Genomic DNA, 15,372 nt, shown 5'->3' with positions numbered 1-15,372 from the left:
CTTATAGCAAAGTGAATTCTGTGCTTAAAAAAACAAATTCTACATGAAAAAGGTAAGCATGTTGCAAAAAAGCATTTTCCTTAAAAAATGCCGAGGATAAAGACATACGAGTATCATCTGAGTTTAGGTCTTACAACCTGTCAGGCACAAAACAAAAAGGAAAGTATTCTGGTAAATGTATTAGAGTATTTCTAATTCCATTTATAGGTAAAAAAATTCTTAAGACCAAAGCCAGGCTTATCATACTCTGAAGAACCAGATTTTTTCGACTAGAAACCGAGATTCAAAGTGCCTGGCCCCAAGAGGTCATTGTAATATCAAGAAGGTTAAATCTGAATGGCTAAGAATCATTATGTAGCAGTGAGCTGGTTATACTTTGGAATTCTGGTTTAATCATAACATTAGAAAATCTTTTCAAAGTTCCCATACAGAAAATGAAGTAGAGGAAGGGGGTCACATTCTCTTTTAACAGTACCCTGCCGTTCCAATCTCCAAATTTCAGAACCTGGATTTTTGTGCCCTTCTGTGGGTCTCTTAGAAATGCTTTTTGTCCTGAACACTAAGGGTTTTAATAATGGAATTAAAATTGCAAGATTAATGTCTTTTTAACCACTGTATACCTAAGGAAGCAGTTATATTAAACCTACAGTCATCTATGGGAACAACTTTGACTAATCAGGGAAAATAAAGCCAAGAAACAAATTTCAGATCACATGCATCCATCCATCCATTCATTTAGTTAACATTTAGAGCCTTGGGGGCTGCCACAGGCTAACCATAACCTACTACAATGTGTACTGCTTGAGCACAGACTAATCCATAAAGCCCTACTTCTGTGTTCTATTTCAAGGTGCCAAGGTATGTAGCAAACAAGTTGTAGCAAAGGACACTAGTCCCCTAGTTGCAGATCAGGAAGAAAATTAGTAGTGCTTCCAGTTTAGGGAGAAGTTGCTTCCCCTACAGCTCCAAGTCATGGTTTCTTATCGATTAGCATCATAGAGAAAGCCATCCTGTAACAAACATCTCAAAAGAAGGCAGGTCAGATTAGTAGCACCTCAGCATCATGGAGCAAGAGAGGCAGCTGACAAACTTCCCTTTAAAACATATTCCCGATCAAGATATAAACATATGCACCCCCAGCTTCCACCATTAGCCTAGTGCTCTCAATATGATCCTCTGATGGAAACTTGAGACTTCAACAGGGCATTCAACAACGCTTCCTATTTTCCCCCATCTCCGTGGAGCAGCAAAATGAAGGTATACATAGCGATTGACTTGTACAATTTATTTAGTACAAAATGTGCTTTTTTTGCATAATGTTTTCTGAATTCTCTTGGAGCAGGTATGGCAAGAAAGCTGACAGATCAGGAAAGAGTCTACCTGGATCCACTGATTAGGCATGAATTGTGCCACGGTGCACAAGATGAAACCAAACTCGGTCCTTGTAAGGATTTGAAGTTTTCTTCATTACCAAATAGTCATTTTCCCCAAGTGAAGAGGTATCAAAAAAGACAGTGAGGGGAGGGAAGATTAATATTTAACAAGATAAAATTCAAACTCTCTCCCAAAGTTTGTTCTCTTCCAAAAAACAAAGAGATGTAAGAAGCATGATTCAAATAGAGGCAAATGATCAATTTCAGAAAAATGATCCCAAAGTTCCTTTTGGTTTACATTGGGAAGTTCAGCAATAAAATGGGAGTATACACGGGTGTCCTGGAAGATTTACGTTCTATAGGTTCTTCTAAGAAACCTTTGAAAAACAGTTTATAACTAACTCAACCATATGAAGAAGAAAACATCTTTCTAAAATCCTCCGCATTCCCCAGTGAAGAAATGATTGCCTAGTGGACAGGCTACTTCTTTTTCTAAAGAAATCTTGAAGGACTTCCAAATCCCTTGATAAAAGTGCACTGCAGCTGCATGAAGCCACCAAGCGGCTTATTAGTAAGGATTAAAAAACTAACACCCTCCTGTAATCAATTTGGAAACAATGCTCTTCTATATATAGTGACACTTGCAATGTGTCCCAATCATATATGACTTATTCTCATCATTCTCACCATAATGGAATATTAATGCAGAGAAAATGGTTGCATTATTAAGAAGCATTACTCCATTTAGATTTTTTAAATATTGATTTCTACCATATTGGGATAGTTAATGATTTTGCATAAAATTATACATTAAACTTCCCATTTCTACAAAAAAGTTTAATTTCCACAGAGTAATCTTACAATCAAGTCTCTATTTTCCTCAGATTCCTAACAAACAATCTAGCTACTCTGGCAAAAAAAAAAAAATGGAAAAAAAGGGATACCGCCACTTTAAAAGCTTCAATGTCTCTGACATTGCTGGCAGAGTATGGGAACATTAATGCATCTGTCATGATAACAAGCTAAGAATAACATCTAGACATCAAACCGAGCAGAGAATCCATCTGAAGTGATTCATTCAGATCTGTCTCATTGATTTATTAAACACAGGGCAACATCTGCAGCCTCACAGAGCCGCTTGGCGAAATTAATGCAAGATCAATTCAAATGGAAAAAAAGTGCAAAAGAGATAAATCAAAACACCATTTGCATGCAGTTCCACAATCAGGCTTATTGGGTGCAAATGCTCAATTTCCCTCCCAAAGCAAGTGTGTTTAAATGTTGTTTTATCTTGTGAGAATTGTGTGATTTGAAGTGACAGTGAAGAGTTTTGCAGGTTGCAATGGAGAAAAGAAAAAAAGGAAGAAAAATGCTCGCAAAGGCCTTTTGAATATGCAACAAGAATATCATTAATACCTAATTGTTTTTCAGTTGGGAAAAGCGTTGGTGGGCTTTCCCTAGAAACATAGTATTTTCTGTTTTCCATTAATTACAGAGAAATTATAAGGCAAATTTGAAATTTTGAGAAGGGAGAAATCGGAATCATTTGTATCTTGAAAAATGTACAATAAATTACTAATCGAAACCCATACTGCCAACTGAAATGTAATTTCTTCTGATTAGGGCTCCTTCCAATTCGATTTGCATTTTTAAAACATCTAAGGATTTTATTAAGACAAATAAGGGTCCATGAGAAAGGGGCAAAGATGTCAAGCTTGCCATTTGCCACAGGTACTAGGGATTTCCTTTTAAAAAATAAGAGATAAATAAAACCACAATGCCCAAATTTTGCTCTGCATTTATTATGTTATATAATGAAACCATTATCATTTGTAACAATCCAAAGATGAGTACATCATGTCATTGACCATTTATTTACTGATCAACTGAATGGATACATTTGGATAAATATGGATGGCCAAGCTGAATTCTCTGGGAAAGGAACCCAAACAGATTATGTACACAGAAAGATCCATTTAAAATCAGTATGCACTTCTATAGAAGGCCCGTGTGCAGGCACAAGGCTGGACAGCCCTCGTTATAGCCCTGACATCACTCCCCTAATAAAAGCATTGGTGGCTAGGTGACTGCTTTTAATAGACAACAGGGCTACACCCTCGTTAGCCTGCAAACTCCAATAGCTACATTTACTGCCTCCATTCACTATTAAATCCTTTTATTGTTTGGGAACAAGAGCAAAAGTCATGCAAAATGTTCCTACTGTTGCTGACAAACCTTCATTTTCCGGGGAAGATGTGCTGTTCTGTGTTGGGCACACACTATTAAGGCTGAATCTACTGAGAGATGGTTGATCATCAGGATCCAGCATTCAAAAATAATTGCTAAAGGTTTTGAAAGTCATTCTAATTGCATGATCCAATGGTTACAGGATCAAAGTAGAAATGATAACAAACCCAGATACATTCATTGAAGTTCTGCATTTTTTCCTCTACAAAAACCTGAAGTTGATATATTTGGCTATATCTTGAAAAGTAACTCAATATATTTATGTTTTCTTAATCAGAACACTACTGTTTTTTCAAGCATCCGTTTAACCCAATCAAGTGACGGAATAAAAATCAGTTGGACCTCAAATAAATAAGCATCCAATACAGAATCTGAGAAGGTGACTTATATAGCTACACGGAGAGCCTGTAGTATTGGATAAGTTAATTTAAGCATTTAGCTGCCCCTTATACTAGGTTTGGGTTTTTTTCCTTTTTTAGTTTAGTTTTGGGATTTTTTTAAGCACTCATGAGAATGTTTCTACTGAGTGACAGTAAGAATTTAGCCATGAAGGCAAATGTGCTTTCTGAACATAACCAGCCTTGCTATCTCTAAGATAGCTACACGAACTTGAGATTCCTGTGTTTTATCTGGGGGAAAGGTTTTTAAGAAGAAAGCAACAACAATAACAACAACAAAACAAAAAAAAGAAGAAAGCAACTTTTTAAGTCACTTGGTGTCTTGGTCATCATGCTCACCTTCATCTTGAAAATAACTTGCAATCAAATTCATTTCCCAAGTTAAAGGGCATGAAAGGAACGTCTGGATCATGTGGTTAAAACAAGGTATGGCCAAGCAGCTTTCTATTCCTTGACAGCAGACAGGTATTCTTGCCCAACTTTTCTTCCCTGGGGAGGGAACTTCATCAGGAAAGCCAGGGAGTGGCTAACAGCAAGATACTGAGTACTAGCCACTAGTACCTGCGATAACCCAGCCTATAGTGCTTTTCAGGGGACCGGAGCTAATTAATGCTCTTGGTCTAGAATACTCATTTGGGATTCATGCCAAGTTACAGTTATAAATATTTGTCCTATGACCTCACCCCAATGCAACCTGGTAGCATTATTAGAGGAGGTGTGTGTGGTGAAACAACAAATTAAAATCTCCAAATTCAGGGTTTTCATTTCTTTTTTCCCCTAACAGCAGAGGAAAACCATGCCCATTGTTCAGGGGAAGAAAACTGCCAGTGGCTTCAATAAAAATCAGTCTTATTTCAGCAATGCATTATTTTAAAAAATTATTAGCAGATGAAGAGAAATCTCCTATCTAAAATGGATTCAGCATGTGAGTTTTCCCACTGACTGAACCTACGGTCCTTGACCTGCACTTTCGCTTGCCAAACCAGAAGTTGCTAAGACACCTTGGGTCCAGCATCAGAATACTCCCCGGCATCTCTCTCCTCCTCTTTGGCCATTGCTCTTAAGCTCAGTGGCCACATCTTTCCCATATTCCCTTCCACTGTATCTCTCTGCTCTCACCACCCGGGTTTCTCATCTCCTCCCGGCCTTGAATCTCCATCTTCCTTATTTTGGCCCTCCTGGGCTCTGCTGCTGCTCATTTGATTTCTTAGCTCCTTCTTTCTACAAAAAGGCATAGGAAGAATGGTGTGATGCAGGAGCCAAGGATTTTGCACCTTGTGGCGTAAAGAAGAGTTTTGAATTGATCAAAGTCAGAACACAGCTTACTAATGGCACTTTTGCTATTTTGTGATTTTTTTCCTTAAGTGTGAGGAGTGTTGTAGCTATCAAATTTGGAGACATGTAATTTAAATATTAAATGAAAGTACACAGAGACTTACTTCACACCTAGAAAAGGAAAGAGATCAAAGTACTCTAAATAGTCTTCCTCACCTCACTCAAATACATGTAAGTAGTCTTTATACTGTCAGAAAATTCAGGTAGGGGAGCACAACAGTCACTTTTGTTCAATAATAAGACATAATCAACCTGTATGCATAAGAGACTTGATTCCGGTTTTCCTATCAATAGACTTTTTACATACACACACACACACACACACACACACACACACACACCAGCAGCAGCAACAATTCAAGAGTTTAGCTTTGTAAACACTACTAAAAGCAAAGTTTAACAACCAAATTAAAGCAAGAACAACACACAAATCACACAGCAAGAACCAAAAAACATTTAAGTGATCACCTGTCTCCAGATACACAGAGAAATCAATCATCTGTTTACTACTGGGGGGGTTCCAGTGAGAAACTGGAATCCAAAAATTTTAACATTTTGTTGAGGCAGAGAGCACTAAATGCTTGGCTTAAGCCCTGCTCAATTTTCTTTTTCAATAAGTGACGCAGATTTTGAAAAGGGAAATTGTATAAATTGGGTCCAAGGATAGCATTTCCTCAAGGTAGTAAGTGGTCAACATTATAGAGTCCTTCCTCTCCAGGGGGAAAAAAAGAGAGAAGGAAAAGCTTTAATAATGAGCAGATTTTCATGTCTGGAATACTTTAGTCTTTTTGAAGTCATGGAAATGAACTAGATGACCCCCTCCTGGTCCCTTCCCTAACACTGTCAGTCTTACTATTATTAAAGGGCTTTGTGGTAAATCAAAATTTACTCTCTGCTTCTGGAGCAGACCACAGCTTAAGTGTCATTGTGTGCTTTAAAACGGGACTATTCCTGAAGAAGCCACGAATGACATCACAAACCAGGTTTGTAAGTCCTAACAGATAATAGGGAGTCAAGCAGGAATTCCCACAAGAGTCAGGTTCTTTTTTAATTACTTGAACAGTGAAGGATCTCTGCTCCCTCAAAAAAGGGGGAGGGCTTCTGTTAAATTCTGCAGCGAGCAACAGTTTGTCCCCGCTTTGTCTTTGTCAGTACTCTTCGATTCTACCTAACACATTGAGCCTTGAACTTCCATTTTGCAGCAGCAGATGTGAGAACTGGATTACCAGTTTAGTTCTTAGTGCTAGATTTAAAATTGACCGAGAAAAAGCAAGAGAGGACCGCAAAAACTTCCCTTATCACCTAACCTTCCCGGGGCCATCCTTTACTGGCTTATACAAGCACTTTCTTTTCCTTCAGATATTACTAAAAGCAATAGAAAGATTGATCACTAGATAAGTAGACAGAGTGCCAGGAGCTGTGCTAACTAGAAATGGAATTCACAAGCTCACAGGTGTTTAATATAGGAAAGGGGATAGCTACCATGTCTTTCTCTGTAACTGGACAGATATTTCTCCCACTTCCTCCTCGTACTGGAGTTAAAAGTTCTGCGATCTCATGAACGCATAAGAGATGGGTGAATGAACGCATGGATAGATGGATAGATGGATGGATATACCGCCAGCCAAGAGCATTCACTCTTTGGTGGAAAAGCATCTTTCCACCCGTTTGCCTGAGGGAAGAACTGAGAGCATCTCGTGCAGGAAGCTCGCCAGGGTCTCCAGCCCAGCCCCCACAACCCGAACTGATTGTCCTTTATAGAGGTCCCCCAGAAATGGAAAAAAGCGATGATCTCGATCCCGTTGGCAGAGGCGCGGGCGGCCGCACGGGTCCGACAGACTGAGCGCCCCGCTCCACTCACATCTACACTCGGGGATCGCGCTCGGGGGTGGGGGGGGAGCCCGCTCCCACCTCAATTACCCCCACCACTCCCACCACTCCCCACCCCAGGTGGGCAGGATGTACGCGCCGGCGGCGGCGGCTGGCCAGCTCGGCTCGGGCTCAGCCAGTCCGTCTGGCATCAGCATTCAGGAGAAAGTACGATCCCGGCCGATGCCGCCGCCGCCGCCGCCACCGCAGCAAACGCCACCGCCACCGAGCAGGAGAGAAAACAAAAGAGACGAATTAGTTGGGATTTCGGCTGCTTTGGGGGGTGGGGGGCGGGGTTGGAACAGGCATGCAAGGACTGGCAACTCTCGGGGGCAATGGCTGCAAACCGGCAGCGGGAAGCCCTGCGACCCTTCTGGGAGCTCCACTGGGGGAGAGAGTGGAGATTGGGGGGGGGCGTACATCGAGCGGGGTTCACTGGAGGACACAAAGTTGGCCCAAAGAAGGGGGTGGGTGGGATGAGGGGGTAAAGCGGGGGGAAGGAGTGAGCGGGACACGAGGGGAGGGGTAGAAAGGCTTTTCGAAAAAGAAAAAACGAGAAGAGGAAAAAGAGGCAAAGAGAGGAGGAGAAGAGGGGAGAAGAGAGGAAAAAGTCCGGGAAGAGGGAGAAGGCAGGAGAAAGTCGAAGAGAATCGACGAGAAGAGAGGGGAGCAGAGAAAAGGCGAGCGGGGGCCTCCTCACCTGGCGTTGGTGCAGTCGTTGTACAAAGTTTCGAAGTCCTTCCTGGTGATGAGTTTGCAGCGGTTCACGCCGGGCTGGATGGCGCCCAGCCCGCGGAGGATCCGGACCTGCTCGACAGTGCACACCACCGGGGTGATATCCAGTCTCTTCAGCTTGGTGTAGACGGTGTGCAGGCCCCCCACGAGATGCTTCAGGAACAGGTCGAAGACCTGAGGCAGGCAAATGAGCTCTTGCCCCTCGACCAGGAAAGAAGCCACCTTCACTCCGTGCAGATCGACCATCTTACACTCGTTGTTGCCGCCGTTGCCGCCGCCGCCGCCGGCACCGCCGCCGGTGCCCATAGCGCTCATCGCGCTCATTGCGCTCATGCCGCTCATGGCGCTCATCCCGCCGCCGCTCATCGCACTCATGCCACCGCCGCCGCCACCGCCACCGCCCAGAACGCTCATGCCGCCGCCGCCGCCCATCCTGCTCATGCCGCCGCTCAGACCGCTCCCCAGAGCGCTTCCCAGAGCGCTCCCCATACCGCTCCCGCCGCCGCCGCCGGGGGAGATGAAGCTGTTAATCATGCTGCTGGTGAGCCGCGGGGACTCGGACGGGCTGGAGTAGAGGGGCTCGGCCCGGAACAAGCCCCCGGGGGCCCCGGCGCTGCTGCCGCTGCAGCTGCTCGAAGTTGCCGAGATGACCGGCGGGGCTGAAACAGCCATGGTTACCCTGGGGGGCTCCGTGCCTCCGGTTTTTCTGGTCACCACTCAGTCCACGGGGGTCTGCTCGCGCTCCCTCAGCTCGTCCGCCTCTCTCGCAACTGTTGGCCGCACTACTCTAAACAGGCTCACGCTCCTCCCACGCCCCTCACACACTGGGAGCCTCGGCCCCCGCGACGACCAGACCCCACCCCTTCCCGAGACTGGCAACACGCCTCGACCAATGGGGTGCAGGCTCACGGCTCTCGCGCTCAGAGAGTGGCTGCTGGAAGCGAGGCGGGGTGGGGGCTCCCGGCCCAGCCCGACTACCTGAGTTCCACTAGAAGTCGTTGCGTGAATGGGGACGGAGGCGACTGGGGGAGGGGGGGTTAGGCTGGGAAGGGGGGGGGGCGGCTTGAGGCGCCCGCCGCTCAGTTCCCTCGGTTTGTGTTTCTCTTGCTCGGCTCCTTATTTTTGCCTTGCATTTGCCCGCGCAGCCTTTAGCGCCATCTCGGAGCTCCCGCTTTGCGGAGCTTTCCAAGGTCCAGGTACCCTGGGCTTTGCAAGCCTCGAGCCCGGGAACGAGATTCCCGGGTGAGCCCGGGAAAAGAGCAAAGCCCCCAGAGCGCCACCTGCCACCCTTGCAACCCGAGGCGGGCGGCCCCAGAGCCCGCGAGCGAAAACCCGGAGCGTCTGGGCAAAGAGTCAAGCCCCCTCCCCATGGTGGGTGCAGGGCGGAGACGGGCCTGCAGGCGAACATTCCCGTGGAAGCATTCCCTAGGGACACATTTAGGGTCCTAAAGCCTCCGAGGGGGCCCCCGCCCCTCCTCGACCAAGGCGCCCTGGGCTAAGGCTAGAGGAGCGCCCCCTCCTCTGCGGGCCGGGGACAAGCCCCGCTTTTTTCCCCTCCTCACCGGGAAAGCAGGTGGGCTGGGTCCCCTTGGTGGACCAAACACACGCATAGAAAAAGGAACGGACGCCATAGGGTTGATGGGGGGGGCGCTTTCTAAATAAAATCTTTGCTCCCTCTATCTCCAAACACAAAAAGTGAGGGGCCTGCAGCCAAAGAGGGGCTCGAGATCACTGAGGCCAAGAGTCCCCCATCTAAAAGGTTGCAATCTCAGAGTGCACGCATTTCTCCTTGCCGTCCTCTCTCGGTATCGTCAAAGTCACGACCAAGGCTCAGCCATGCTAGCGACATTTGGGCCAGCTACCTTGGGCAAGCTATCTATCTATATGTCCCACGGAACAAGTACCGTCTACACAATATCAGCCAGAGTCTATAGACCCAGCTGGCTGATATTCTTTCAGGACTCTCTAGGATCTTGTGAAGCTTGGCCCAAACACAAGGTAATTCAGCCTTTGTTCTCTTTTTGGTTTTGTTTTTGTTTTTTCCTCTCCAGTGCCTAAGTTCAAGGCCAATGATAGCCAGGTGTTCCTTACATTTCCTTACAAAAGTTTCAAAATTGTATGAAGGGGTTTTGCTTGCAAGTTGCCCTTCCCCCCCCCAACAAGCGTCTAAAATTCTTTTCAGCCCTTGTTATGCTTAGCAGTGCAAAGACAGAGCAGTGAATGTCCAGAAGAAGAAAGTCTAAACAGGGATTAGATTTCCTACGTTGAATTTTCCTGCCTCTCTCCATAAGATATGTTCCGATCACTGTTTAAACCTTTGTGTGCAGTTTTTCCGGTTAATTGAGGACCCGGTCAAAATGCTTAAGCACTTAGGTGATGGGTGCTTCGAAAATGCAGCGATAAGGAAGCTTTACCTAATTGTCTGGAATGGATATAGCCAACAGCCATTTTTAAATGGCTTTCTCAAGTTTGTGAATGCAAAAACTAGTTCCTGAGAAAAGGATGAGAACCTTACGAAGAGGAGCTGGTGAAAAAGCAGAGTTTCAACAAAGAGGACAGAGAAATAATGTTGAAAGTGAGATTTGTGTTCTAGTGGATTTTTCAAAACACAAAGAGCAATTTTATTCAACAGGTGGCTGGACAGAAGTTAGTTTTTAAAAAATAGTAATAAAAGGGGCTATTTAACCGTGCTTTAAAACAAGTGGCCTCGGTAAGTACTTGTGAGTACGTGTGCATTTACTCGAATTTTTTGGTTTGTTTTGTTTTGTTTTGAAATGTCTCCATCTGTTATCTCTGCTTTGCTTTCAGATTTCTAAGGCCCAGGCTCCCCTTGGATATAGCTGCACCTGGGCTCGAGACTGCGTGTCAATAAATACCCTTTCATTCCCAAGGTGGTTTGGTGTGTACATCAGCAGGGACGGTGTCCTGCTGTTTGGGTTTTAAAAACCAAAGAAACTCTGAAATATATACAAAGAGAAAGAAGTGTTGGTTTTTCCATTATTTGTAAGACTGAAGAAGAAATAAGTGGGTTCTGAGTTTTTGAACCGAAATTCACTTTGTCATTTCCAAAAAGGACCAGAGATGGATGTCTTATTTACACAGGCTGATAGAGCATATCTACAGTAGCATTGTAAGCTGCAAAACCGATTAAGATCCAAATTCCAGCAAGTGTCAGGAACTGTGATGGGGATTTGAAAATCAGGAAGTTAAATGCTCTTCATACATACATATATAGATATATATGTATATGTATATAGATGTATGTTTTATTTATATATTTGAACACACAAAAGACCTGAGTCTTCATTATTCTATTTCGTGTTCATTGAACTCTTTTAAAAAATATATCTAGTTATTTTATTGAATGCTAATTGTAGCTGGAAAAGTTCATCATTTAGATTTAAGAAGGCATGTGCTATTTTTCTTTAGGTTTCCCCTATATTGTGAAAACTTTTTTTTGCTTTGAGATTAATGAGACAATCAAATTCCACACAAAGGTACTTTTTCCCCTTTTCTGACTTTAATGTCTTCTATAAGCTAAACATATTTCTAAATCAGGCTGATTTTCTCCAAGGCCAGAGGAAACCTTGCGCATCAACACCCTGCAAGTTGGAGTGGCATGAAGCAATATAAAATCATAAAGACTGCAGTAAAAACAGTACCCTTGGGAGGTGACTATCCATGGAGAGAGGGACTGCACTCCAACTTCGAAAATGCTCAAGGTTTGTGAATTAATATCAGGCAGGAGCCAGATTATCTCAGAATATACAGATCCAAGGAAATTAATACAAAAGCAGATGCATTATCTCATTTGAACAAAAAGGGAAAAGAAGCTTCTATTCAGTGTGCTTCTATTCTGAATCATGTAACTATTACCAATAGTCTTAATCAGTACCTAGCACAGTGCCTTGCACATAGTAGGCATTTAATAAATTATTATTGAACTGAAACAAACCATATGAGGGAGCCAAGTGTAAGTATTAGATAACTTGACATGCAATTAAATGCTGCAAACTGCCCAGATGTAATGAACAATATTTTTTTTCTAATTCAATACTCTACAGTAAGGGGAAAGTGGGAAGGGGGGTGCTCAACCTGTACCTAAAGGCAAAATATTCCACTTTGTTTAACATTAAGAGTCTGTTCAGTGCAGATGCAATTTTAATTCAAATCAAAGAATTTCCTACCTGATTCAAAACTCCAGAGCTGTTGAAGGGGCTGGTTTTACATGATGGGTCTTCAATCAATCCCAAAGGGGAAAAACTGGAATTATTTGAAGGGTCCAGCCACCTCCATTTGTTTCCTCTACTTTGGTCTCTGATTAGGTCTGGTCAGCAACCTGGTAAGATTGACTGAGGAGTGGGGGCAGCTAGGTGGCAAAGTGGATAAAGCACTGGCCCTGGATTCAGAAGGACCTGAGTTCAAATTCGGCCTCGGACACTTGACACTTATTAGCTGTGTGACCTTGGGCAAGTCACTTAACCCTCATTGCCCGAAGCAAAAAAAAAAAAAAAAGATTGATTGAGAACAATTAGAGAAAGTTGTTGGAGAGAACAGTGGAGAGAGGATAATGAAGAGACATCAAAATATTTGCAGAACTGAAGAGTAAGAAAATCTCACTGGTTAAATTTCTATTTAGATATCTCACTTTGTGGACCACATGTAGAAAGTGGGCTGGCAGTTTTCAGAAACTGAGTCAAATTCTCAATTGAATTCCATTATAAAATGAGAGATGAGTTCACACAAAATAGCCAAAGCCAGACAAAAGATCACACATATGTAGTTATCCTTTTAAACATGTACTTAGGGGCAGCTAGATGGCATAGTAGATAAAGCACTGTCCCTGGATTCAGGAGGACCTGAGTTCAAATCCGACCTCAGATACTTGACACTTACTAGCTGTGTGACCCTGGGCAAGTCATTTAACCCTCATTGCCCTACCCCCCCAAAATAATAATAAAGGAAAAACTATTATTTTCTAATAAAACATGTTTAACAATAATATTTAGAGTAAGTAAATACACCAAGAAAGATGTTCTCCTAGAAATTTAAGGAGAGGGAGGTGGGCCCAATTTCCATCCAGTCAATATCTCAATGTTCTAAGGTAAGTATTCTCTTAAAGTCCTGAGCTTTTCCCTGATCACATTCATGCCATCTAACCATGGTTGAGCCTTGGAATTAAGGTTTCTTCTGCCAGGCAAATCCCCAGAAGTGGCTGTTCCAGCCCTTTTCCCCTTTCCAAAAGTCCATAATTTCCAAAAGTCCTTGCTTCCTTCTTTTCTGACATGTAACTTTGCTCTCTACTTAAGTCTAAAAATCAAGGCCATTCAAAGATTAAGCCCCCCCACCCCATCTCAGGATTTCCAGTACTATGATCTACTTTACCTTACACTTCTTTCTTCTTTTTTTTTTTTGGGGGGGGGAGGCAGGACAATGACGGTTAAGTGATTTGCCCAGGGTCACACAGCTAGTAAGTGCCTACTTAAGTATAAAAACCAAGGCCATTCAAAGATTAAGCCCCCCCCCCTTACCTCAGGATTACTAGTACTATCATCCACTTTACCTTCTACTTCTTTCTTTTTTCTTTTCTTTTTTTGGGCAGGGCAGTGAGGGTTAAGTGACTTGCCTAGGGTCACACAACTAGTAAGTGTCAAGTGTCTGAGGTTGGATTTGAACTCAGGTCCTTCTGAATCCAGGGCCAGTGCTTTATCCACTGCAGTGCCACCTAGCTGCCCCCTACCTACGGTTTTTTTAGGAAGAAGTGTCCCTTCTCCTGTCCAAAACAGTGCCTTTAATCCCATTCTTTCTTTGCCTCATCTTCTAGGGCCTTGTTCCATTGATTTGACCTTTTCCCTTAGATTTTCCATAACTCCCTCCTCACTGACTCCTTCCCCTGTCTACATACATACTTTGGCCTTAAAAAAATGACTTCTCAATCCTTGGATTTCTGTCCTATCTCAGGTAACTACCAAGTTCTTGCCTCTTCTTCCTCACCACCCACTTAACCCCTTGCAATCTGCCTTTTGCCTCTATCACTCTTCTGGAACTGCCCTCTCCAAAGTCACAAGTGACTTCATAACCACCAAATTCAATAACCTCTTCTCCCTCTTCATCCTCCTTGACCTCAATGCATCATTTGCATGCTAACCATCCTACCTCCTCCTTGAAATTCTCTCCTCTCTAGGCTTCTGGGACCCTGTGCCAACTTGCTTCTTCCTCTCATTTGGTCCCAATATTCTGTTTACCTCTATGTAGAGTCAATTCAATTCAGTAACTTGAGAAGGGGAAAATACTAAAAGGGAAGGCATCCCACTGGGAATGGCATGTGAGCAAAACCTTGAAGGAAGCTAGGGAATTCCAGGGAGTGGAGGTGAGGAGAGGTAGCCCAGGAAACAATGTGCACAAAGTCTGGGAAGGTCAGCCGGGGTGAGTCTGAAGAGAAACAAATGATGAACCCAGAAGTTGGTATTTTAATGACTGAAACCACTGAAGACTCTTGGGCAAGGATGACATAGTTAAAACTGAATCTCTTGGCAGCTGTGTAAAGAATGAATTGGAGGACACCTGGGTGGCACAGTGGATAGAGCACCGGCCCTGGAGTCAGGAGTACCTGAGTTCAAATCCGGCCTCAGACACTTAACACTTACTAGCTGTGTGACCCTGGGCAAGTCACTTAACCCCAATTGCCTCACTTTAAAAAAAAAAAAAAAAAGAATGAATTGGAGAAGAGAATGGAAGTAGGGAAACCAATTAAGAGGCTATTGTTGGACAGCTAGGTGGCACAGTGGATAAAGCACTGGCCCTGGATTCAGGAGTACCTGAGTTCAAATCCGGCCTCAGGCACTTGACACTTACTAGCTGTGTGACCTTGGACAAGTCACTTAACCCTCATTGCCCCACAAAAAAAGAGGCTATTGCAATAGTTCAGGTGAAAAGTTATAAGGCCCGAGCTAGATTAATGGCTATGTGAGTAGAGAGAAGGGAACGGACATAAGATGTATAGATAGAGTCCAAAAGACTTGGCAACTGATTGGACCTAGTGGGAGGGAGGAGGGAGGAGGGAGGAGGGAGGAGAGGGGAGGGGAAGGAAGAGACCAGGATGAATCTAAATTTGCAAACCCAGGTCATTGGAAGAATGGTAGTAGCTGCAAGAAAAATAAGGAAGTTTGCAGGACACATGTTGACAGGAGTGGGTAAATGAATTCTGTTGTGGACACATTTGGTTTGAAGTGCCTATGGCACCTCTGGTAGATATAGCTATCAGGAAGTTAGTGATGGAGGATAAGGTTGAAAGGCTAGGTCTGGTTATATAGATCTGCATTAAGTTCACAGGAGCTATCGAGATCACCAAGAGATCGGGGTGGCTGTCTTTGGAAATTTTCATTTCCAACCTCTGACCTCTCTTCTGAGCTCTA

The 15,372-nt window shown here is 43.9% G+C and overlaps 1 protein-coding gene across 4 annotated transcripts in view; it reads right to left on the bottom strand.

Annotated features, from left to right (window-relative positions):
• Positions 1-8,760, bottom strand: part of DACH2 (dachshund family transcription factor 2) — a 403,641-nt gene extending 394,881 nt beyond the window's left edge. For all 4 annotated transcript variants that reach the window (XM_043974941.1, XM_043974942.1, XM_043974943.1 and 1 more), the window contains exon 1: positions 7,923-8,760. In XM_043974941.1, coding sequence (XP_043830876.1) covers positions 7,923-8,629 — 707 coding nt within the window. In that variant the 5' untranslated portion in view covers positions 8,630-8,760. The remainder of the gene's footprint in view (positions 1-7,922) is intronic.
• Positions 8,761-15,372: the final 6,612 nt, after the last annotated feature.

This window comes from Dromiciops gliroides, chromosome X, assembly GCF_019393635.1.
Source record: "Dromiciops gliroides isolate mDroGli1 chromosome X, mDroGli1.pri, whole genome shotgun sequence".
Lineage (NCBI taxonomy): Eukaryota > Metazoa > Chordata > Mammalia > Microbiotheria > Microbiotheriidae > Dromiciops > Dromiciops gliroides.
Note: the sequence above shows the minus strand (reverse complement) of the source record. Positions and strands in the feature narration are given on the sequence as shown.